Source organism: Aythya fuligula, chromosome 1, assembly GCF_009819795.1.
Source record: "Aythya fuligula isolate bAytFul2 chromosome 1, bAytFul2.pri, whole genome shotgun sequence".
NCBI lineage: Eukaryota > Metazoa > Chordata > Aves > Anseriformes > Anatidae > Aythya > Aythya fuligula.
In genome coordinates, this window is record NC_045559.1 from 136,990,750 (window position 1) to 137,015,565 (window position 24,816).

The 24,816-nt window shown below is 41.4% G+C and overlaps 2 protein-coding genes across 3 annotated transcripts in view; one reads left to right on the plus strand and one right to left on the minus strand.

Annotated features, from left to right (window-relative positions):
- Positions 1 to 24,816, plus strand: part of CYFIP1 (cytoplasmic FMR1 interacting protein 1) — a 62,967-nt gene that overhangs the window by 22,141 nt on the left and 16,010 nt on the right. Inside the window, exons 13-23 of the mRNA XM_032208044.1 lie at positions 1,313 to 1,438; positions 1,771 to 1,937; positions 2,489 to 2,636; positions 4,514 to 4,667; positions 5,873 to 6,029; positions 6,627 to 6,723; positions 7,064 to 7,140; positions 7,236 to 7,344; positions 7,887 to 8,006; positions 10,400 to 10,599; positions 17,131 to 17,218. Coding sequence (XP_032063935.1) covers positions 1,313 to 1,438; positions 1,771 to 1,937; positions 2,489 to 2,636; positions 4,514 to 4,667; positions 5,873 to 6,029; positions 6,627 to 6,723; positions 7,064 to 7,140; positions 7,236 to 7,344; positions 7,887 to 8,006; positions 10,400 to 10,599; positions 17,131 to 17,218 — 1,443 coding nt within the window. The remainder of the gene's footprint in view (positions 1 to 1,312; positions 1,439 to 1,770; positions 1,938 to 2,488; positions 2,637 to 4,513; positions 4,668 to 5,872; positions 6,030 to 6,626; positions 6,724 to 7,063; positions 7,141 to 7,235; positions 7,345 to 7,886; positions 8,007 to 10,399; positions 10,600 to 17,130; positions 17,219 to 24,816) is intronic.
- LOC116502243 (fibronectin type III domain-containing protein 9-like) lies at positions 18,656 to 24,428 on the minus strand. 2 transcript variants are annotated; one of them, XR_004254551.1, is made up of 3 exons: positions 24,067 to 24,428; positions 21,515 to 22,518; positions 18,656 to 18,667 (listed from the first exon to the last, which is right to left on the minus strand). XR_004254551.1 is itself a non-coding variant. In XM_032208049.1 (2 exons), exon 2 carries the CDS (start codon positions 22,397 to 22,399, stop codon positions 21,725 to 21,727), a length of 675 nt encoding a protein of 224 aa, XP_032063940.1. In that variant the 5' UTR covers positions 22,400 to 22,518; positions 24,067 to 24,428; the 3' UTR covers positions 21,067 to 21,724. The 2 variants fall into 2 exon arrangements, 1 of the variants encoding a protein (XP_032063940.1); XM_032208049.1 differs by lacking the exon at positions 18,656 to 18,667 and having other exon boundaries at positions 21,067 to 22,518.

Consider the following 24,816-nt stretch of genomic DNA (forward strand, 5'->3'; position numbering starts at 1 on the left):
TTTCTCCTTCTGCTCCAAACCGTGTTCTCAGAGAAAGGCAGCAAATAAGTTCTCAAAGGCTAGGAGTAATGTTGCAGCTTTGAATATCTAATAGCCTGTACAATTTCATATGCTGCATATAACTTCTTATATTTAATGGACAGGTGATCACCTGTGAGCTTTGGCCAGATGCTTTTTTGTTGCTTTTGACATACGTTTTGTAGACTGACTTCATTCATTTTTCCAAAACCTGCACCAAAGCATAGCCTAGAAATGGTTGAAACAGATGACATGTATGAGAGGAGCCAGACTTTCTCCTGTTTATTTCTGATGTCTGAGGGACTGTCAAGCACTGCATGAATCCAGTGGACATATCCAGAGACCCAATTTTCTTTGTTCATTATTTTTAACTGCCTCTTTTGAAAACCAGTAGATGAGTTGTACTTTTTCCTAATTTATCCTGTTCTTACTTAGATCACCAGTGTATTTTATGGTGAAAACCTAGTTTTCCCTTTGTCCTTCTTAAGAGATGTTCCTGTCATCTGTTTTTGGCCTCTGCAACTCCCAGATCCATTCCCTTTATTTCTGTCACCACAATTACTGTATTCAGACTTTCTCTTCACAGGACAATGTTCCTATTTTATTATAACTTTGTAGAAAATTTCTCTTTCTTACCTCTGTTTTTATCTTCCCAGTTCTGAAACAAATTTTCCCTGATGACCACATCAGGGTTTTTCACCCTATTAGCTTCATGCTTTTCTTTGTCTTTCTGTTATATATGGATTCCCTTAAGTACTTCCTATGTAAGTTCATCTTCTCCCTGTCCTCCTCTGCCCATCTATTCTGACATGGATTCACTCAATATACATCATGTCCAGATAAAAAATTTCATCAAATGATTATTATCCAACTTAACGCTGTAAACTTAATGACCCCAAATTACTTCGTTTAATAATTTTTCCAGTGTCATCTTGGAGCGCTCAGATTGCAGGGTGTGATGCTTTTCTTTGCCATAGGGAAATTTATGAAATTATTCATCTGCTGTAGGAGACAAATTTGTATTGCTGTGTAATCTAGCACTTGTGCAAAGATATCAACCAGAACCTAGAATTTGTTGTGAGAAAAAATGTATTTGAATGTAACTAGAATTTTTCACCAGCTGTACCCTGATGGATGTTTATGCAGGTTTTGAGTATAATACCAAATATTTTTCAGATGTTCTTGAAAACACTGGGGTATTTATAAGTGCATTATTTGTGTTCAGATATGTTTTGTGTTTCTCAGACCTTTTTTCCCATCTTTTTTTCTCCCTATTCTGCCATGTGAACTGCAGTATTCGTGGAAGCTAGTACACCCAACTGACAAATATTCTAATAAAGACTGTCCTGACAATGCAGAGGAGTATGAAAGAGCAACGAGATACAATTACACTAGTGAGGAAAAGTTTGCGTTGGTTGAGGTAAGATAAATCTTTTTTACTGGGATTTTCCAAAGATTAATTCTATACAAAGGAGAATAGTCTCTGTAGCATTTTCTGTACTGAGTGGGGAAAAAAAAACCAGCATGCCCTGTGTTGACTCTGAAAGAGCATGCTTTTCTCCATTTGATACCTAGAAAGGGTGCAGGAAAACTAACCTCTTCAGAGTGACTTTCTCATTTATCTTTTTGAACTTACTAATTTCCCTTTTCTCCTCTTCTGTATTTAAAAAAAAAGAAAGACTCTTAAACACATTACAGACAAAATTTTTAAAAAAGTGTTTTTTTTTGTTTTTTTTTTTGTTTTTTTTTCAGGTGATTGCTATGATCAAAGGTCTTCAGGTGCTGATGGGAAGGATGGAAAGTGTTTTCAATCATGCCATTCGCCATACCATTTATGCAGCTCTTCAGGACTTTGCCCAGGTCACGCTTAGAGAGCCATTAAGACAAGCCATTAAAAAGAAGAAAAATGTCATTCAGAGGTAACATTCTTGTTTTCGTCTCCTCCTGCATCCTTTTCCCCCAGGTTTTATTAAATTTAGTGCAGATTGTCCAGCTGATGGATTTTGCCTCTTTTGTGTGTTCTTCTTTGTAGTTAGCTTGGTTGAATATGTATCGTAAATGAATATGACTCGTAAATGAATGGCTGTCAGTATGGCTAAGGTGCAAATCTTGGCCGTCTTGAGCTTGTCAGTGCTACCTCAGGATTTATTCTATTGCCTGTAGTTTATTTTTATTTTAAAGAAAGACTAATTTTATTTTGAAGAATGGTGTTACTGTCCATCTTTCTTACAATTCCAGTGTTTCCTTGTGTCTCATGATTCTCTGACGTAAAGGAAGAGGACTCTGAACTATTTGTTTTGAGGAAAAAGTGTAGAATAATTATTATGTGGATCAGGCTTTCTTGTAATTGTTAGCAAAATCATTTCTGGTTCCTTGAAGTTATGCTGAGCTCCAGAATCCTAAAGAGAAAAATGTTTCCATCAATGCACTTGGATGCATGTGGGTCTGAAGTAGTGTGAATTGTGTCCAGTGTTTTGCAGGCCATCAGGAAGACTGTCTGTGACTGGGAAGCAGGTCATGAACCTTTCAATGACCCAGCTCTAAGGGGAGAAAAAGACCCCAAAAGTGGTTTTGATATTAAAGTCCCAAGGCGTGCAGTGGGACCCTCCAGTACTCAGGTATTTTCCCGTCTAATGGTTGTGCTATCCATCAATGATTATTGCATGCCATGTTTTCTCTCTGGCCTCAACTACTTAAAAAATGCAAATTTCTTTTGGAATGTTCAAAATCTACTTCGATTAGATTTGTATTTGCAAAAATGATGTATACTTAACATCGTCTTTCTGGGATGCTGTCATTTTTTATTCTGATGTGTGATTTTCCAAGTGTTCCATCTCCGTAATGTGACTCACTTAGAAATATTTTCTCATTGAGCTCCTAATGTTTAATATAATATTTGATTTATAAAGATTTGATTATTTCTTGACTGATGGCTTTTTAGACTCTTTGGCATGGCTGGTGTATTTTTTTCAATCAAATCCCATAAATTATTGTTTTAAATTAGTTCAAAATGATATTTAAAATCCAAATACTCTCACATATTTAAATGATGACAAGATCTCTGATCTTGTTCAGTGATGAATAATGAAACTGCTCCTTAGAATCTGTTTAATATTGTGCTGCTCCTAAAACAACAGGTAGTACAAGTGTGTTTTCCATGGTAGTCATCAAAATCCCATGCTTAGATGTTGGTTCTGTTACCTCCACGTAATCCCTCCTTTTTATTTGATTTATGAATTTGGAGAGCATATGGTCTCGTATTCGTAATTCAACTGAGCAAATGAGGTACCGAGCACTTTGGGTGCAAAACCAAAGGCAACTATGATATGTAACTAGAATATTTTTATACCTAAAACCTGTGGGGAAGAGAACACACCTGGATAATAATCTTGGGTAATAATGAGTTGCTTAAATTTTTGCTGAGGTGGGTTTAATGAAGATTTTGGGTTGAATTCTAATTTTCTAAACAAACAAACACAACCTTTTTTTTTTTTAAATATCACCACTAGTGTGCTTCTCCAGTGGTTGGTGTGTTCAAGGGCTTCGTTTCAGTGGCTGGACCAAGCCCTTTGGAGTACCCATTTGTCGTCTTTCTCTGCTCCTAGGCTGGCACACGTGTTTGTCTCGGCTGATGTGAGGAGGGCAGGTCAAATATATCCATTGTAGAAACTTCTTCCTCAGTCTCACAGCTCTAAAATTGCTGTTTATGAATATGTGCATTGGTAATGCTTGGAAATCTTTGTGAAATGACTTGAGAAGCTAATGGCTGAGGGCCTGGCTCTGCATTTTCTGGGAGGAATGGGAACTTTTCCATTTTCCTTTGGGAGCACCGGGTGGCTCTGATCCTTCTGAATGAGGAAACCTCTCAGTTTTAGAGCGTGCTGCCTCCCTTTGCATGCTTACTGCGCTGCTTTTCATTTTTAACAAACTAACACGTTTCCTCTGCTTCTGTTTCCCCCTTCCTTATTTACCCGTGTGTTTTTATTAACGGATTCTCTCTCCCCTGCCTGCCCCTGTCTGTTGGTTTTTAGCTCTACATGGTTCGCACTATGACAGAGTCCTTAAACTCTGCCGAGCTGTTGAAGCAGCTCAAGGCTCTGGGACTGGAAAAGCTATTGCATGTGACACACAAGTTTCTGAGGCAGTCCTACACCTATCCGCCTCTTTTAAACTTTGGTGGTAAGACATTACTTATTACTTCTTCTCCTTTTGTGGTGATGTGAACTGTTCCACGGCAGACGCTCTGCTGCCCGATGCCAGCGGAGGCCCCTTGGCACGGGCAGGCATTTGTGCTGGTGCCTGGGCTAGCGCCGCGTCTCCTCCTCCTGCCTGCAGGGCTTTTTACCCCCACGGTGCCACAAAGTTTTCCATTTGAAGTGGAGCGGTCGCTTACTGATAGTAGTAATTCTCAGTGTTGCTCAACTAATGTGCCATGTGTATTTTCCTTTTTCCCCCCCCCCCCCTTCCACCACAATTGTTTCCTTTAATGATACAGCTTTACATGGTGAGAACTATGTTAGAGTCCCTCATTGCTGACAAAAGTGGTTCCAAGAAAACCTTGAGAAGTAGCCTTGAGGGACCCACCATATTGGACATAGAAAAATTCCACCGCGAGTCTTTCTTCTACACTCATTTGATAAATTTCAGTGGTAAGATATGTAGATGATCAGTGTCCAGCTTAGCATGTCCTAACACCTCTAACACGACCTGGAAAATGTTTCCGATTGCCTAAGCCAACTTACCTTGGGTTTACTTACCAAAAACCTCGGTCTGGCCAAACTTTTTCTGAGACGTGATATACAATATTGTGGTGGGATTTTTATTTTGACTTGTTATACGTTTCAGTTATAATGGGTCAAATTTCATACTGTTGCCTCCCTTTTATATTTTTTATGTATGCATTCATATAAACAAGGGACAGATAAGCCTATATGCAATGAAATTGTAAAAAAGGAAGTAGCTTTTGTGTTTTGCTTCAGGGTATTGATTTTTTTTTTTATTTTAATACAGAGGAAATGAGTTCTCTGTTGTGGTAAATTCGATGTCATTTCACTACTCTTACTATTCAGTTAATTGTAATCGGAAACATGCTGTCCTAAAGAATTCACCTACTGACATTGAATGTATTGAGTCCTTGTCATCACCATGCTGTGTTGTCTTTCATTTTTGTTTTGTTGCTGGACTCCTTTACCCTCCAAGAAGGGGGAGCCTGTTTTATTTCTATTGCAATGCTCCTGGTATAGAGCACTTTGGTCTTTGGAAGTTTTTAATGTAAAAGTTCATTTCTGTTTTGGGTCTCAAGCCTTCTGCAAAAGAAGGCTTGTGCTGAGCGTTTACTGGAGAGGTGGGAAACAGCATATCTGTGTCCCTGACAGTGGCCTTAGAAACTTTTTATTTTAATCCCGTCTTCACGTGTCTGTATATCATTTCCTGCCCATGAAATCAACAGGGATGTGTGGAGTGACTCAGTCCTCCAGGGGATAGGTGGTCCTGGTGGTTCCCGTACAACGTTGTCTCCTTTGCCTTCTGCTTCCCAAGCTCTGCGCACAGCTGAGAGCAGCCCCTAAATGAGAGATTAAGCTAGAAACTCCCCTGTAATGGTGAACGTAGTTTTTCCATTTAACTGGTAGTCTCATCCATGGTGTTGTCTGTAATAAGGCACCTCTTTGGGGACCAACACGGAGTTCAGAGCTATTTGAAAAAGTCACGGGCTTTACGTTTTGAGTTTACACATCTGGCCTGTGAATAACTCACGCTTGCTTTTTTGTTTCACATTGCATCATCAGAATCATAATTGAGTTGTTCTTGAAGTGCTTCTGTAAGAAGTTTAATTCTGCCTTATTTATCCTGTAAGAAACCCTGCAGCAGTGCTGTGATTTGTCCCAGCTGTGGTTCAGGGAATTCTTCTTAGAACTGACCATGGGCAGAAGAATCCAGTTTCCCATTGAGATGTCCATGCCTTGGATTCTGACGGACCATATTTTGGAGACAAAAGAGGCATCGATGATGGAGTAAGACCTAATTGTGCTCTTTCACCAAACAATTTTTCATAATGACTGCCACTCTGTGTTATAATGCTTTAATTGGTTTTGACAAGCAGTAACTGAGAAGGTACTCTAAACCTTCATAAAGTTTTCTTCCTGCATTTGCTGACTTCCAGATTTTTCTGTTTTCTTTTCCAAGGGAATAATTGAAATCTTAAATCTGTCATACAAGTATCACTGCACCAGATGCTGCTCTCTGGATGAGCTCTTCTTCTGGCTTACTTTGTAGTATGCCTCCTTAATTGTAATCAACATCATTGATTACTTACTCAGTGTAACCCACACTAGTAAGGGCATGGTTCCATTTAATTAAAACTATATCTGTGAAACAAGTTTCAAACTGTAAACAAATCTATACAAATTCTTTTTTAGAAAAGAAAGAAAAGCCCTAGAAAAGGCTTTTTTAAAGGAGCAAGTGTTTATTTTGAGTTTATATAAAAAAACCCTTGTTTTTATGACGTGTAGATCACTGTTGGCTGGATTACAGTATGTTGATTTTACCGTCTTGAAGAAGCATAATCTCTGCAGACATGTAACTTGTTTTCTTTGTTCTTTTTCATTCAGGTATGTTCTCTATTCTTTGGACCTTTATAATGACAGTGCTCATTATGCACTTACTAAATTTAAGAAGCAGTTCCTCTATGATGAGATTGAGGCAGAGGTAAAGCAACCTTACCTACTGGAGAAAAGAAGTCTGTACCTTACTGTCAAAACTATGTTAAAGGCTAAGACCTGTTGTAAGAGATACAGAACAAATGGGGATAAGGAACAGGCTGAGAAGACAGAGGATGGGTAACTGGGCTGGCAATAAGTTGCGAGGAAACATGTTGATCTGTGGAAAACCACTTGCATTAATACTCAAAGCTGATGTCATCTCTTGTGTTAGGAAATTTAGAAATGTTTACTCTCTTAATGATTGCTAAGCAGTGGGAAGTCTTGGATTAAGTTCCCCTCTTCTAATTTTAAGTAGCCATAAATGCTCGTATTTTTTCCCCCCAAAGGTAAACCTGTGTTTTGACCAATTTGTCTACAAGCTGGCAGACCAGATATTTGCATACTACAAGGCAATGGCTGGCAGGTAGGTATTCCAGCAGCAACAGCTTTTATTCGTGCATTTCTGCTCAGGTTTGTCATCTACTGTGCTTAAGCACTTTCTTCTTTTTTTTTTAATAGCCTGCTTTTGGATAAACGGTTACGTTCAGAATGCAAGAATCAGGGAGCAAGCATTCAGTTGCACCAATCCAACCGCTATGAGACACTGCTGAAACAAAGACACGTCCAAGTGAGTTAGCTCATTTTCTGTTGTATTTGCTTTCCCTGGCGATTTTCCAGTGATACTGATTTATGTAGGTATGTAAAACTACTTCTGTGCTTTACATTCCGCCATCTAAGTGGCAGAACTGACCTTTTGAGATCATTTTTTTCTGTTGTATGAAGGAGTGAATTAACACAAATCTTAACAGGTCATGTTTTAAGGTGAATGTCTGTTGCAGTTAAGCAAACACAAGCCCAATAGAAATGTCTTGTGTGGTAGCATTGTCTTCCTAATAATGTCTTTCACCAGTTTTGAATGCGTTGTTGGCACAGTGTCATGGAGGCAATAGGACGCTGATACAAATACCTAGATGTAAATGCAGCAGGTGATTTTACTTGTTTTTGTGAGAACTGAGATGTAACGTAGATCCATCTACTTTATTTCTTTTTGTTTGGAATGCAAGATCTCCATTTAAAAGGCTGTTACTCTGGGGTCTCATAGTTCCTGTGCAGCTTGTCTTGTCATTTAATATTCTATTCAAAGCTTAAGAGCATTTTTTTTTTCTTTAGCTTCTCGGTAGGTCGATAGACCTGAACCGACTGATCACTCAGCGCATTTCAGCAGCTATGTACAGGTCAATGGAGCTGGCGATTGGGCGATTCGAAAGCGAGGATTTGACTTCCATTGTGGTGAGTGTTGTGCTGCAGTTTGGTCAGAGCATCAGCAGTGCAGCTGGGTGCCTAGAATGCTACGTATTTTTTTATCTGAGCAATAGGTTTTATTTGCATTGAGAATGATAGACATCTAGCCTTCCCCCCCCTTTTTTTCCCCTTTATTATAAATGTGTGTGTTTGTTAATGGTAGAATCCAAAACTGTTTTCTGAGGTTTTGCTGGAAGTCCTCTAGATGTTCGCTCAGTGGATGGATGCACAGTCACTCCTGTAGGATGAAGAGGCTGAATTATTAAGAGGCAAACTTGTTTTATCCCAAACCTTAGTTAAACGTATGCGTGGGAAAGAATTTAAGCAGCCTTATAAGAAAAATAACAAAACTGTTCACTCTGATGTTTTGTTTTCATTTTTCTGTATGTGTGAAATCATATGGTGCTACGGTTGATGTTTGTCTTGTTTACTAAATCTAGATTGACAACCACCCCCACTAGAGAAGCAGTTTATCCTTGCAAAAGGCATTCTTTTGTGGTGTAGTTAGGATGTGCAGCTACGTCATAAAGTATACGTGCACATCCTCTGTTGCAACTGTAGACCTTTTTTTTGTAGACCTTTTTGATTCTGATGGGCTATGTTTTTAATTGAGAGTTGTAAATTGTAAACAGCACCAGTAGAGAAAGCATGCTAGGAGATGTGAGGAAACGAGGAGGATGAGCAGTGTCACGATGTAAGCTTTTGGGAAGCACACACTTCTGTCTGCACTTGCACATTAACTGCAGACCAAAACAAAACAGCACTGTGGCTGGTAGAACCAAAAGGAGTTTGTTTAACCAGGCAGCTTGGTTTTGTAGCTTGACAACATCAAGGCAAATTTTTTGTGGAAGAATAAGATCTGACTTGTGCCTATGGAAGGAGAGCATCTGTGCAATATTGAGGTGTCGTTCTGAATTAGCTCCCCAATGAAAATGTTAACGAACAAATTTTATTTCCAGACAGCATGAATTTGACAAGTAAATATGCAGTCAACAAGAAGAATATCCGCTACATTCTGTTCTGCTGAAATGAAAAAATTAAAAGTTGTGCAAGGAAGTTTACCATCAATCTTGATGTAATGGTTTTTCACCAGTGAAATTTTGTCATGCAGTTAGCTCCCTTGATTCTGTGTCATTCTTTACTGGAGATGAATTAAATACTGACCATAAAGAGGGGCAGGAGTCTGGCTTTTCACACCTCTTTGGTGCTCTGTGTTATAACCTTCAAATTACTTTCTTACTGGCTAAGTGAACAGAAACCATTGATGTGTTTCTTAGGTCATAGATTCTTACTCACAGAGTTAGAAATTGGCAGAGCTAAGTTGTTGTCCATCCCACTTGCCCTCCTTTTTTTTTTCCCCTCTTTGTTTTTCTGCAAAAATCATTTTTGCTGAAAATGACTTAGTTTCTTCAGTAAGAAGCTGATACTAATAGCTTAACTAATAAATATCTTCTGCTGTTCTACAAGCTAAATAAGTGAAGTCAGTTGAAAGACTGAGCTATCTAAGCCCTCAGATTGGACTCAGCACTGTCATAACCATCATAGTGGTTCTTTTGGTTTGCTTTCTAAAAGTAACTGTCACAGGTTTGAAAACCCTTTGAGAAGTGGAGCTATAAAATCAGACCCTGTATGGGAAGATGACCAGGAGTTTTTTTTATTTGGAGTTTGCACAGCCAAATAAAGCCCAGTTTCCATTGGGCATTGCTTCATGTGTGACGGCACGAATATGTCACTGCCAAATAAGCAGTGCTCGTTGGTATTTTTTGGAACAAGAAGTGGTGTTCTCTTTTTGATTCATGGGCTGTTTTGTGTGTGTGGCCGTGTGGTTTTTATTTATTTATTTATTTATTCGGCACCTACAGGTTAAAAGTTCTTTGCATCTTAGTGCAGTCTTTACCTGAGTAAACTGAGAGAAGGATTTATGGTAAATCTGATGTTATCCTTAGTAGCGCTACTACAAGAGAGAGATCACCAGTTCCCCCTACCCAGCAGAAATGACTTTGTGATAGGTTGTGAGGTAGGAAATGCAGAAGCTGTCTCTTGGCCTTTGTCTGATCCCATTTAAATGTTGGAGTTTTTACTTTCGCTCAGTGAAAGAAGAGATGGCCCAGATCTGTGCTTGAGACAGCTGCAGGCGGTGTGGAGGGATGTTACTGAATGCCCTCAGTGTCTCAGAGGGTTTGGTGGGACACAGATATAAAACACTACTGAGAGCACAGATTCCTTCCAGCTTTATCATTAAAGTGAGAGATGGGAGAGCAGGCAGTAGTTCATTTGGACTTCTAGTCTATTCGTCAAGGTTTTTTTATGTACTTCGTTTGAGGTTCTCCACTTTATGAAACATGCTGCTCATTTTCTTTCCTCTTGCTTGTTTTTTGTAGGAGCTGGATGGCTTGATAGAAATAAACAAAATGACTCACAAGCTTCTGAGCAGATACATGACCTTGGATAGCTTCGATGCCATGTTCAGGGAAGCCAATCACAACGTGTCAGCCCCTTACGGACGAATCACTCTTCATGTCTTTTGGGAACTGAATTACGATTTCCTTCCAAACTACTGCTACAATGGATCCACTAACAGGTTGGCACAGCAGCCTTTTGTTGATTAAAAAGTTCTTTGACTCTCCTGCAACCTCTCTCCCAGCAAATGCTGACAAAGTCCATCACTCTTCTTTCAGTGTATTTTCCACTCCTAATGCTCTGTGAGAAATGAAGGGGAATGAGTCATTTTACTAAGTGCTGTCAAATGTATGAAAGACACTTATTAGTCCACGGTAGAAATGAAAAATCAACCTCGGCATCCAAATTCTATGACATTTTAATGACTCTGCTATGATATGCTGAAAATGAAGTGTGTCCAAAAAGCACTGCAGCGTGTATATCGGGAAGACGCTTTGGTAAATGGGATCCTCAGCTGTGAGATGATGAAATTAAAACTATATTGTTTGTTTCTGCATTAATGTGAAGAAAAAGGATTGCCTGCTGGAAGGGAAGAGCTCATGGTTTGCTGGATATGGTTTTATCTGTATTGCTGCTCTTTTCCATGTCTCTGGAACTTCTGGCTATTTTATTCCCACCAGTTGTGTGTTACTGAGCCTTCATAAGCCAGGGAAGTCTTGCAGTCTTACTCCGAAGTGCGAGTCCTTTTTGGAGCAGAGGACACTCATACGATATCATTCAGAGAAGCTGTACATTGCATTTCGTGTCATTTTTTTTGGTCTCAGGTGGTTTGTGCTGTATTTAAAAGTTTGGCTTTTCTAACTGAAAGCTTTTTTTTTCATTCACCTGATGTTAGCAGAAGACTCCAGGGTATCTGTAGTGTTAGGGTTTTGTTCCTGGTGTCCTTCATTCCTGCTGTTGCAGCTGTTAAGGAGAGTGAGAAATGGAAAAAGGAAGCAAAAGGTGGGATCCACAATTTGAACGAGTGGCAGGCTCAGTAGTTGGACTTCCTGCTTGTGTGCTGTTTTTAGGATTTGTATTGCTTTTGGCTTTTAATTGGATTTTGCTGAAAGCCCTGTGAAGTGCCAGCAAAGTGGTATTGAACACTGAGCTGTAGGAAGAGGAGAAAGCCCATTCTCATCTCTCACTCTCTCCACGGAGCGCTTCCTCTGTCTGACATGTTCTTGCTGGTTATGCTGTGGTTTAGATCCAAGGTTCTGTCAGGAGGCAAAAAAACAAAAAAGAGTGGGTTTTGTGTTTAAGGTTTAGGCAAGAAGCTTCTGTTACATGAATCTGTCTTCGTAGCAGTGTTGAATGTACTTCTGGGGAAGCTACCCTGTGCGTGTTGGTGTGTCTGGAAATCAGTATTGGGATATTGGGTGTGCTGTGTTAACAATCACATAAGCATAATATTAAAAGAAAGTTTTGATGTGGCGATGTTTCATGTGGCAGCCACAATGAGTGATGTTCAGTAGCTCCTAGAACAGCTTAGCATCTGTCTATCCCACCTGGAAAGATTGCAGTAGTGCAGAGCGCAGTGCTCAGGAAGCACGTGTAGGTGGCCAAGGGCTGCTGCTTGTCTACTTAAAAGCTGTATGCACAAATCGAGTTAGGCTGATCCTCGAGCTTGTCAGGTAATTATATCAGGAAAATTAATTTCAGAGATGCTAAAGGGAGCCAGATCCCAGGCAGTTAGTATGAACTTTAAATTCTCTCTGTATTTAACTTAGTGCAGGGTATTGCGTGCATGTACGTGAGTACCCAGTGACAGGCTCTGTATGAGCCGTCAGCTCAATTCTTGACACTTGATAGGTAATGGCTTGCATGAAGCACGTGTGAGCGAGGGAAGAAAAGGAACAATAAAAGGCTGGAAGAAAGAGGAGTGTGTATAATGAAAAGCAGAGACGTTGCTTGGAGTTGGGCACTGGAGGTGGAGGTCCCAGGAAAGGTGTAGTATCTGTGCCTTGCCTTTTGTTAATTCAAGTACAGCTTGCATGTCAGGATTGTTCTTTTAAAGCTAGTGTTTTGGGCCAGATTAACTTGTGCCCCGTACCTTTCAAAGCTCTTCCCATGAGAATACTTGAACTTGATAATTTCAAATATTCATCAAGAGTTCAAATTTTTACAAGGCCGCAGGTTTCATACAAAGGCTAAGGTTGTTCACACAGAAGTACTGAAACATGTTGCATCTTTAATTACTTGAGATTTAGGAATTATATCTGATATTGTACTGAGAGTAAAGAGTGAGGCTGTTATTAAAACACTTAGCAATTTAATAATTGGAGTTACCAGTTTCTGAATTTTAGTCTCCTGGCTGGCTGCTCAGCTGCTGGTGAGGCGCTGTGTGGAGGAGGAGCTGGGAGATGAGCAGGAGGACCTCTGCAGGTGGGCAACAGCAGTGAAGCCCAAGGGTGTTTTTAATCTGTTTGCTGTCAGGCAGGAATGAGAGGGGACAGGATTGTGGTTAACAGCATGAGCACGAGAGCTGCAGTAGTGGCTGAGGCCGCAGGACTCTCTGCTCATGCATCCTGATCCTGGCAGCAGCCACGTGGATGTCGAGTGTTTCCCACTTGTCTTTTCTGTGCTGCTTGGGACTCTTTTTTCAGGATCTTTCCTCGTGTTTCCCTCAGTTGTACGTTTTTCCAAGCCAAAGGTCTTTCTGCACCATGAGTCTTTTTCACGCTTATGCCCAGATCTGTACTTTTTTCATTCCCCTGTATCTTTGCGGAGTTAGGAGGACTGGGACTGTCCAGAGGAGTCAAAAGGCCTGAGGACAGCTCCCAGACTTTTCTTCATTCCTTTTCCAGTGTTTCTAGTCACGTTTCCCTTTTCTGTCATGTTTTCTTTCTTTACTAATCCTGAGCTGATCTTTTCCTTCCATGATAGCATGTTTTGTGCTCAGGGCTAACAGAGTGAGATGAGCGTGAGACAACCTGGGTGTTTGTTCGGATTGAGGGTTTTCTGGATTTCCTTGAAGCACTAATACAAGCTTCCCAAGACAGTAGTCAGGCTTCACTCATCTCAACTCCTCTCAACACATTATAATGTTACAAACTACAAATCTGTATTCTCTGCTAAAAAATCATGGGTATAGCACTCTTTTAAATGCAAGATGTCATGTTTTTTGTGAGGATACAAAGTTACTACCAAATGAACAAAAAGATCAATTTTTCCTTTCTACCCCACCTCCAGCCTTTCTTCCCCCTTCCTTTCACAAGCTCTCTCTCTCTCTCTCATACTTCTTTTGAGACTAGTTTTCACAAGAGAACAGCTGTTGTCTTGTCTTGTACATACCGTGTGATTGTCACTGCTCAGAAGAGTTTCCAGCCCTCTCAGACACTGCTGGAGCAAGTCTGAAAAGCCGCACTGGCTTTGGAAACGACCAGTTTCTGCTACAAAGAGCCAAATGGTGCTGTTGTGTAGGCTGACGTAAAGTAGGGTGGTTGTAGTCAAACAGCCCATCATATTTGACAAGCATGTTATCTTCTCTTGCTTTAAGAAACAAAAAAATCTTTCTGCCAGGAGGGAAGGCCAGAAAGAATGGGGATAGGGATAGAGTTTTAGGTAGCCATTATTCTTTCGTACTCTTTCATCTTGTTGTTTCCTTGTGCTTCAGTTTTTAGCCGCCTGTTCTCTCTCTCTCTCTCTCTCTCTCTCTCTCTCTTTCCCCTGAATATTGCAAGAATGTTTGTGTTTCCTTCATGAATGATAATCTGACATTTGCTGTTTAAAAAGATTAAGGCAAAGCGTCTTTGCAACTACCCAAAGTCCAAAGCTTTCTTTTCTAGCTAAATATACACCTCATTTTGTTTGCTTTTTCTCCAGTAGCACCTTCCTTGAGTGTTAACCAGTGCTAATTCTGTCCATCTTCTCACCCTCCCTCACATCACCCTCTACTCCCCCCCACAAGCACCCGCTTTACAACAGTCTTCCCAGCTGTTTAGAAAAGGCTTGGTTGTAAAATAGCAGAGGATGTGGATGATCACTGTGAGATGAAGTTCAGAAAGTTTGAGGCTGCCTGTTCTTGTGCCTGCAGTAGCAAGGAAGTGGTCTCATTGACCAAAGCAGCACCTCTCAGATTTCTCCTTATTTTCTTAAATAGATATTGGCAGTCAGCTTGTGAAGTGCTCACTATGAACTCCTTCCTGGTAGGCACCCCAGAAACACTGATATGAAATTATTTCATCCCTACAATGTTTACTTTGGGGCTCATGTTTCCCTTTAGCAATCATTGCAAAGCTCTGGTAAGCCAGCAGGCTTTTCATCGCTTAATCTGCTTTGGCTGCTTACAACCCATGTTGATTAAAATAAGTTACTATGAGATCATCAGCAATGATTAAAAATGATTATCTTGTAACATGCCAAAACCTGCAGCCAGCAATATTGGAGGGAAAGTACAAATTTTGCCTAGTTTTATTGTTGGTATTCCAAGAGCTTAATTCTTCAATCCCTGAAAGAGATATTTCTGTTTCTTGAGGAGGAGCAGGAGGAAGCCAGCCTGCAGGATGCCAAAAAGAAAACATACCTGCACACTGAAAAAGTTTGAAGAGGAGCAGATGATGCTGAACTGTAAAAGTTTCTCTGAAGCTTTTAGTGTAGTGGGAAGGAATGTCTAATATCTGAGTGATATATTGGCATTAGTCACACACCTCCTAGAACGATGCAGCCTATTTTCCCTGTTGGTTCTTCTGTACTTAGTCATAGCTCCTCTGTAAGATACCAAAGAAGTGTCTTGCTGTCTCTTGCTCCTACTTCCTTTTCATAACCTCTTCCTTCCTTGGGGCATCTTTCCCTCACACCCCCAAGAAGGTATAAAGTTTGTGTTTACTTCAAATCTTTAAGAAACTTTTAAGGTTATTTTGTCTACAAATAAGGTTATTTTGTCCCTTAAGGGGACTTTGTCTTCAGACACTAATGGCATAGTAATCCAAATATGTTCATAATACCTTTTTGAAAAATGAAAGAAAAATAGTTGCAGCTCCCAAAGTCATGGGATGCACCCCAGTTTATAGTCTGAAATGTTCTTTTCCTTGGGAGAGAAGGGGAGAGAGGAGGGGAACTTGTAAGTTGAGGAAATCTAAATGTAAGGAGGTTTAACTAAAAAATTTAATATTTATAGTATCAAAACCAATACACATAGATGTTCATCTTCAAAAGCTCTAGATGCAAGCACTTTCTGGACAAAAGTGTAAGTACTTTTGGAAAGACAAGGCTAAGATACGTATAAACAAGCAGCTGTGAAACAGTTGGCATGCCTGGTTTTGAGTGGATTAAAAAACCAAGAAAACCTTGCCCCGAAGTTGTAGATTCTCAGAAGAATGATTCAGATTACTTAGGGGAAGAAAAGTAATGGAAATAACTTTAAACAGCATGGTGCAATTTATACATGTTTGGGTGAAACCATTTTTGTTTAGCGTGGCTGTGCCAGTTTTCAGCTTGAAAATTTCTGATTTAAAAGCAGAATTTCTGATTTAAAAGCAGAAAGAGTACTTTCTAGGAAGAATGCTCAGTGAGTCATTTATTTTGTGTGTTAATTCAATTCAAACATTTAAAACAAAACCAGATTAGGATACAAGTGTATCTTATGATGTCTTACTGTACTACAAATTTCCTTTCCTGAAACCTCCTCCTAAATGCAATTTGTTTAGACAGCTATCAGTTGCAACAGCTTGACCTGATACAAATATTTGGCGTACAGTTCCTAAATGACTGTTTTCCCACTTCCTTGTGCCTCTGCAGCTTTGCAACATTTACCAAGAGATCCTTTTTGCCAGGTTTAAAAAAAGAAAAAATAAATAAGCCACCCACAGGCACCTCTCCCCACACACACAGTTATTTTGCTTGGTTGAGCAAAGTGAAAGCAGAATGAGAATTGTAGAAGTTGATTAACTTCTTTCTCCACCAAAACTGTACTGTTGTAAAATGTGAATTGTGTGGTTCTCCGACACTGTCAGAGCTCAGTTGTTCAGGAGAGGACCCAGATATGCAGCTTCTCAGATACAAGGGGACAGTTTGATCACATCTTTTGCAGAACTCCTCCTCTTTGTAGTTCTCTTCCCCTTACGATATACAGAGGTAATGCTCTTCATTAAAGGTGCTGTGTATTGCTACACACGGATTAGAACATCAGTAAAGTAGGATGAAATGTTTGAAACGCTTGTTTTGCTACAAGGATTGTACCATTCGTGCCTTTTTTTTTTTTTTTTTAAGGTATTAACCTGAAGTATTTCTCCTCTTGTGAGTTTCTAGGGGAGGAGGAGAGGAGCACAAACCAGCCATTTAGTAGGAATGCTATCTGAAGCTGTCGTTATTCCTAAGTGCTTCATTTCAGAAGCCTGAGGAACTCGCTTACTCTGTGAGAGGCTGTTGGTGCTTTGTTGGGTGCTTCTCTTTTTGCTGGGTTAGAGCACTGTTGGGAAATGGACCCTGTGCAGCACTGGGAAGAAGGGGGTCCCTGTAAGCGATGGAGAATCACATGCTGAGTTGTGCCCAGGCGTTTGGGCAACGCAGGCTGTGCGCTTCCCTGTTCCCAAGGTTGGTCTGAAAGGCAACCGGTCTCTGGCTTTCATTTTGTCTGTAGACAGAAACAGCAATATACAGGCTAATAAGCTACATTAGGCACACGCCTAATAACCAAAGTGTAAATAATTATTTCTTTCTTCTGCTTTCATAGGTTTGTTCGGACCGTGCTGCCGTTCTCCCAGGAGTTTCAGAGGGATAAGCAGCCCAACGCACAGCCCCAGTATCTGTACGGATCAAAGGTTGGATTTCATTCCCTTTGGTTTGCCAATATTTAAAGGCATCACTTTAATTATAGAAATTATGGAATGTGAAAGCTTTTAAAAAGGGACTTGCATGCAGTTTGTGACTATTTTCAGTTCAACATGCACTTTTTTCAGATTTTACTGTGAAGATCACCATATGTTTTAGCCAGAGTGTAAGCGATCGGTCTGATGGTTAGTCTTATTTGACACAGCTAAAAATAATTCCTTCCCCAACCACCTTGCATTGCAGTTGCTCGTAGTGTCAGAGCAGACTTGGAAAAAAAGAGCAGTCAGCTGGGGGAGTGAGAATGAGAGCCCATCTTGGGTGCAGCTGCTCCCTTGCTACAGTGCTGGAGATTGTGAGAGCAGGAGAAAAGGGAGCAGATAGGAAAAGCTGCTTTAGTTATTACCTGACTTAAATTGTGCAATTTCGACCGACTGTCCTAAACTATCTGATGTTAAGTGCTTAAATTATTTTAAAGAAAATGTAGCATTTCTTTGGAGTCTTCAACCTGAGGATGTCAGTCTTTTTTGATGAACTTGGCCTTCTGGCCATCTCATCTCCTGATCCTGTATCAGCTTCGTCTTTGCTTTGGAAATTAGGAGCACCTAGAAGGTTTATGCAAGTTTCCAGTAGAAGCGCATGTGATTTGCAGTCGTGTGCTTTGTGAAGCTACAAATTTTAGTCCTAATGAATCTGCTGCTCTTGTAAAACTTAATGCTTTAAAGTGCAGAAGAGTTGGAAAAGGATTCACATTTCTGTAGTATGGAACGATAACACCCGATCGTCTGGTCCTGTGAATGGTTTTTTATATAACTGTTCTCCAGCTGGGAACAGTAAAATATAGGCAAACAGGATTCTCTTACATTAGAGTTACTGTGTTCTTTACTATTTTGGGAATTCACCAGATGCTGTGTAAAGAGCAAAAAGCCCACTGAATTTAGTACAGATTGCTGACTTAATTTATCTAAGTGATGATACAGTGGGCTGAGGGAGAGAGGATTTACTGGAGAACCTTTTTTTTTTTTTTTTTTTTTTTTCTCATCAGTCAGGTTACATTATTAAAATGAGTTTAGCAACCTTTACTCTGAGAGCTAAACATTTTTAGAAATCTGATTATTTTTCCATATTGCTATGAGCGGGAGCAATCAAAGGGGTTCTAAGGTGCATTTCTGGAGCAAATTCAGTAACTAAATATGCCTTTGGTAGCAAATATTTCTGACCCTGTGGCTCTAAGTGTTTCTTGAATCTGGTGTGTTTTAGAGTTGAGGATATCTGAATGGAATTTGAAGAGGACGTTTCTGCTTTATGTAGCAAGCAACTGATAGTATTTCTTACATGATGGGTGCTACAAATTCCAGTGTGATATCATTAAGAGACATTATTCTCTGCACTATATAGATGGCTTGTCACAGAGTGCATCTAGTCTCTGTGTTATTTCAGTCCTTAAACTGTTACACTGTTCAGTTGCCTTGATGTATGGATAATAGGGGAACGTTAAGTAGCCATGTATTTTTGGTTTTATTGTCTTCTTTTGTTAGGCATTAGAACTGGCTGCCCAGGGAAGTGGTGGAGTCACCATCCCTGGAAGTCTTTAAAAGACATTTAGATGTAGAGCTTAGGGATATGGCTTAGTGGGGACTGTTAGCGTTAGGTCAGAGGTTGGACTCGATGATCTTGAGGTCTCTTCCAACCTAGACAATTCTGTGATTCTGTGATTCTTTTTTGTATTTCTTGAACTGTTCAAAATATCCAGGTAAGCACTTTGTATTGGCCAGATCGCCAAGGAATGATTTCTTTTCGTATTGAACCTTGGCGGGTTGGTTTTGAGCAATCTGTGGTGTTTATTTTGGTCAAGACAATGGCTTGGTGGCTTCCCGTGCAGGCACACACTCATACATGCATCTACTAGATTGTAAAGCTTAAACATTCGCTGTGCAGAATTTTTGCACAAGCAAAATGCTTGCTTAGGAATAATTAAAGATCTTTTTTTAGTGTTGGTCTCAAGGGGTTCACATGTCAGATATTTCTACGTGGTTCAAAGCATGTGATCTGTGTTAATGTGTGTTCCTGTTTATCGTAGACAGTTGAGTCCGCATTCTCTATTGCCTCTAATTTTCTGAGGGTGATTTCCATCTGATAAGCAAAACAAAAGCCCACAGACACGATTTACCTCTCCTGGCTGGCATGGGAGCAGAGCTGTCAGGTAGGAAGGAGCTTGCCTGCAGAAGCTCGTCAGCCATCTAAGGGAGCTGGCGTACCTTGAAAGCTCACTGAGTGTGGTCGCTGAAATCCCTTTACTCTGTTGAAATGTGTGTAGGATTAGCGAAATGAAATGAATGTCAGCAGACTGAAATTCGGAAATGCGGGCTGGAGGCATAAAATAATAGGGGATATGTAACAAAGAGCCTCTTCTAGGGATTTGAAAAAACACCTTCCAAACATTTTCACGTTTGTATGTCTTCTGCGTTATGTTTATCTGCTGCTGGTGCACAAATAAGCCGCATTTGGCACCATGTTGCATCTTGGTATCAGCTTAGCAGTCACTTCAAATGTTTGCCCTTTATTATTTGAGTGTTAAAACTGGACAGTGAACTACCAACACACAGGATTGCCAGAAGGAGCCCGAACAGATCTGTAATAAAATGTTTGAGCAAGAGTTGAAGAATCCCGTAGCTCTGTGTGTGTGTAATGATCTTGAAAACCAGTGCAGAAGTCCTTAAATGACACTCTGTGTGCATTCCTCTTTTCTGGTGGGAGCAAGACAACCCCTTGCTTGCGAAATGATGTATTTATCTAAGCAGTGCATAGTAAACTCCCAGAGTGGAATGGGTTTATATTTAGATGACGGAAATCCCATTCCTGGGAACACTTCCATGTTTAGCTCCTTACCTTCTCAAGATGATGTGCACGCAAACACACACACATGAACACGTTTTGTGCTTAAACAGTACATTCAGGAGTTAAATCTCCTCAAAGCTGCTTTAAGACTGAGCTGCCCCTTGTGTTCTCAGTATGGGATACACACATGTATAAATAATACACAAATACTGTGTAAATATATGGATAGGATTGCCTCAAAATCCACAGCAAGAAACAGAGATGCAGAAAAATAAAGTCTTTTCCAATGGCCCAAGATGTTGGTAGAGATGAGAATTTATGTCTCCTGACTCTGTACCTTTAACATTAAAACAATATTTTCGCTCTCTTACAAACTCCTGGTCAGAGGAGTGTTACTAATTTAATTACAAGACCATTTGAAAGCATTTTTTCTGCCCCCTCCTCCCCAGCTACCCCTTTTGGAAAGGCAACCTGTCATATTGCCTTCATGTTCTGAAGAGAGTTTTTCAGGGCGTTTCATCAATCACCTGTTTTATGAATCACAGCAGCGCAGCGCTGTCATCTTCGCAGTTTATTTGAGATTAGTTTGTAAGACAAAGAGAAATGCTTGGCAGCTGGAGGAAATGCTGTGCAGGGGGTGGAGAAGGTGTTACTGCTGCCTTAACAAAGATCCCTTTGGAAGTTTTTTTCCTAAAATTAACGCTTACCCTTCATTTGGCACACATTTTTTGCGTGTTTTACCTATCCTGGGGGGAAAAAAGACACATCAGACTGAGGTCAGCTCCTGCATTTCTAGCAGGATGAGGGCTGAGGTCTCTCTCCAGTTGTGGTAAGTGTTGCCCAAACACGGTAGCTGCAAAGCCCCATTGCCTGCTGTGAAATGTTCAGCCTGTGCTGAAGGAGCTGGGTCAGCGAGAGCTGGCTTTATGTGTAGGTTCCTGCTGATAGCACTCCACAAGGCCCGCAGTCACCGTGCCTCTTGGTTTTTAGAAATACCACATCGTGCAGCGTTAGTGAGATTTATTACGTTTTTACGGAACATAAATTCACTTCAGGGATTTCAGACAGAGTGACTTACACACACAAGCCAGACAAGATGCATCATTTTGCCAGGGTGAACAGATTTCTGTCTGAAGGGCTTTTTCTTGCCGTGACGTCCACAGGCGCAGTTAGATGACTAGCAGATCGGATTGGTACCAAAATAAAATGCCTGTTGGCGTGTTTTTACTTCCTTGCCCCCTTGGTCCTACAAAACTTACGGTATGGTTGGACAGAAACTTGCAGCTGATGGATGAGTTTTATTATCTAAACTGAAGGGGGGGGGAGGAGGAAGGACCGGGAGCTGCTTCTCTGAGCCCTGCTGCCTCTACAGGGAGTCACTGCGGTGTGGAAAGGAGCTTCTGGTGGGTGCTGAAGAGCTCCAAGTAAGACATCCCAGAGTTTTTCGCCACATTTTGAAGCAGCAAAGTGCAGCAGAGAGTTATGGGCAGCCCAAACCTTTGCCTCTGAGTATTGGGGCAGCGCGAGGGCATTGGACGGGGCCGTGAGGGCAGCAGGCACAGACGAGCAGCCCTTGTCACGAGTGGTGACAAAGCACACGATGGGGTTGAAGGATGGGGATGTCCCAAGCGGCAGGAGCTCTCCTCCCTGCCGAAAGGCTTCTAATTGATGGCAGAGTACGGCCCGGCCCTTGGCGCTTGCTCCCGGCTCTCGGCCGTGGGCCGGCAGGGCTGCTGGCAGGCTGACGGGTTGGCTATGATGGTGGCCAGCTGGATGCCACCCTCCTGCTGCTCCTCCTGGCTGTCCCTCCTCCCTCGGCCCTGCACGCCGAGCTCCTCGGAGGCTCCCGCTGCGCTTTTGGTCCACGTCTTCCCCGGGTCCCATTCGGCGGAGCCGGCTCGGCCCCGCGGGCCCTCGCGCCTCCTGCGGCACAGCAGGTGCAGGCAGCCGTAGAGGAGGACGGCGGCGATGACGAGGAGCAGGAGGCTGCTGGCCAGCCAGATGCCCAGCGCCAGCTCCTTCTTGGCGGTGCCGGAGGACGCCGGGTCGCGTTGCAGCGTGTTGAAGACCCGGCACTGGTCGCTGGAGGGGTTGGCGGACTGGCAGGTGACGCAGAGGATGTAGGTGGTCAGCGGGGTCAGGTTCTCCACCACGAAGGAGGAGCGGCTGGCGGGCACCCTCTCCTCCTTCTGGAAGCTCTTCCTCGAGTAGCTGGCCGGCGTGCTCCTCCAGTTGGGGTGGTACATGACGCTGTAAAAGCTGTCAGCGCAGCTGGCCAGCTGGGGCCAGATCACCACCGCCGTGTTCCCGGTGATGTTCTGGACGGTAATGCCCATTGCTGAGCTGCTCGGGGGGTCCTTCCCCAGCAGGGATCTTCAGAAAGGGGAGCTTAGTGTTTCCCAGGGAGATAACTGAGAGGTTGTGCTGCTGGGGGTACCTCGTGGATCGTGGTGCTCTGTAATTAAAAAAAAAAGTAATTGAGTTCATTAGGAAACAGCTCTCTTAGCTTGAAACCGTCTATTTCTTTGCCAAGGCTAAAAACACACGTAGAGAAATTCAGCCAGAGCTGCTGCCTGCCCAGATGATCAGTTGTATCTCATCTCAGTTGTATCCCGCCTCCTCGAGAGGTGGTGTATTTTGCAGGATTGGGATTTGGGGAGCCGCTTCCTTACCAAGGCATTTTCAGATTGCTCTGCCCATACAGTGGGGAATCAGAGGATGTTGGCCCTCAGCACCTCGTTCAAAGTTTGCCTCTGTCATTTTCAGCATACGTGCTGCATGCACAAGTGCTGCAGCCCCCAGAATAAAGCACCGGGTATTTTTCTCAAGAGGAATTTGCATTTAGGTGGAACTGCAAAACAAAACAGTGCATAGAAACATCGCAGTTTCTGTGCAGTTTCCTAAGTGCTCCTTTTAAGGAATAGCTTCCTTTTGGGACAAAAAAGTTGGCTTCTGCCTTGGTAGACTTTTAATTAAAATTGTTCCTTTATAACAAAACAAATACTAATAACAGCCAGTGGGTGTTTTCGTTTGGTTGGGAGGTTTGGTTTTTGCTTTGCTATGGAGGTAACTTCTTGAGAAGAGCCTCCCTGAGCAATTCAGTCTGATCGTCTTTTGGTTTAATACTCGGTTTCCAGTGGCAGTCATCTGAAAGTTTTTTTCCACTGTGAAAGTTCCTTGCTTTTTTGGGTACGTAAATGCCAGCAGTAGCACTGTGTTTCATTGTTTATGACTTCAGTATAAAAATGAATTGTGTTTTGTGATGATCAGTATTAAGATGTTAAGTCTCCTGGCTAAATAACAATTTCCTGATGAAGAAAGCTCATAAAATTTGCTTGTAATGCGTTCTGAGATTATTCTGTAATACTTTAATTGCATTTTACACTAGGTGGGAGGCTGGCAAAATATATATTATTTTATTGGGACCTTGATAGTTGTGTTGCATTAATAATTCCCATTAAGTAGGAAAATTGTTGCTCAAGGCTTTTGGATTGTACTTAGCTCTTCTCCCTGCTTCCCAGTATGTTTATTTTCATTACAATACAAAACCTTAGGACTGATCTTTCTAATCATGGTCTATTTAGGAGTGCACTCTTGATAAAGCAACAGGATAAAGAAACTGAGTTTGCTATCACATAAACTTACTAGACAGACATTTTGACATCTAACCAACACCTGCAAATATTAAAATCAGGCACATTAGTACAATCAGCATTTCTACTTACTCTTTTGCTTCCTTTTTGTAGTTGTTAGCTTCCAATTACTTAAAATTATATATATTTTTTTAATAGAATACTTCCTTAATAATGTCTAGAAACCATAGCTTCTTCATCACAGCATTTTGTAAGTAGAGTGTGTGGGGTTTTATTAGTAATAGTAGTTTAATTAGTAACAGTAGGAATAGGTTCTGATTTTTTTATAGAACATTAGCTGTTAGATACATAATTACTGGCAAGTTAATGTTTGGAAACCACATTTGGTGTTTTAAAAAGTCAGTACTTACCATCACTTCCCGACACAGCTTTCAGAACAGGATTTTCAGGTGCTGATGCAAAAATAACATAACCACTAGATGTTCTGTATCATTTCCCACAGGAGTTATTTGCTTCATGATCTCTGCTTTTTCTTCCCCCTGGATTGAATCCTCACTGCTTGCTCCTTTCAGGTTTTTTCCCTGGTGCTGGTTGTGGCATGGCTTCTTCGTCTCTTCTACTGAAATTCATGCACAAGCACATCTTGTCTAAAGATGCCGTTTGCCTTGGTTTTCAAAGAGCAGAGAGGAGGACAATAATGTCTTTTTCCTCCTGTATTGCTTCCTTCTTCTTGGACAGGGTACTGCCTGCACATCCCTGTTATATGCTCCTGTGCCTGTACCAGTGATGCTGTGAGTGATTAATGCTAGCACTTGGATGACATCAGCAACTAGCATCTCTTTTTTTTTTTTGTTACATTTAAGTAGGGGAGGGAGCAAGCATAGCTGAAAAAACATTGAGCTCCCTCCCTCTTCCCTCCTCTCCTTCCACCCGCAGCCTTGTTACTGGCATTTTCCCTAAATGCTTTGGTTTTGAGCATCCCGGAGGTGTGTGCTGGTGTTCTCCAAATCCCTCGTCACAGTTCACAAAGCTCTGCTAACCCGGTGTTCACAGGTGGACCACGTTAGGCGCTGCTCCACGAAGGTTACATTAAAGAGAGATGTATTTTTAGGTGTGCTGACTTCTTATTGTTATGTATCGGTGAGTTATTCATGCTGGAA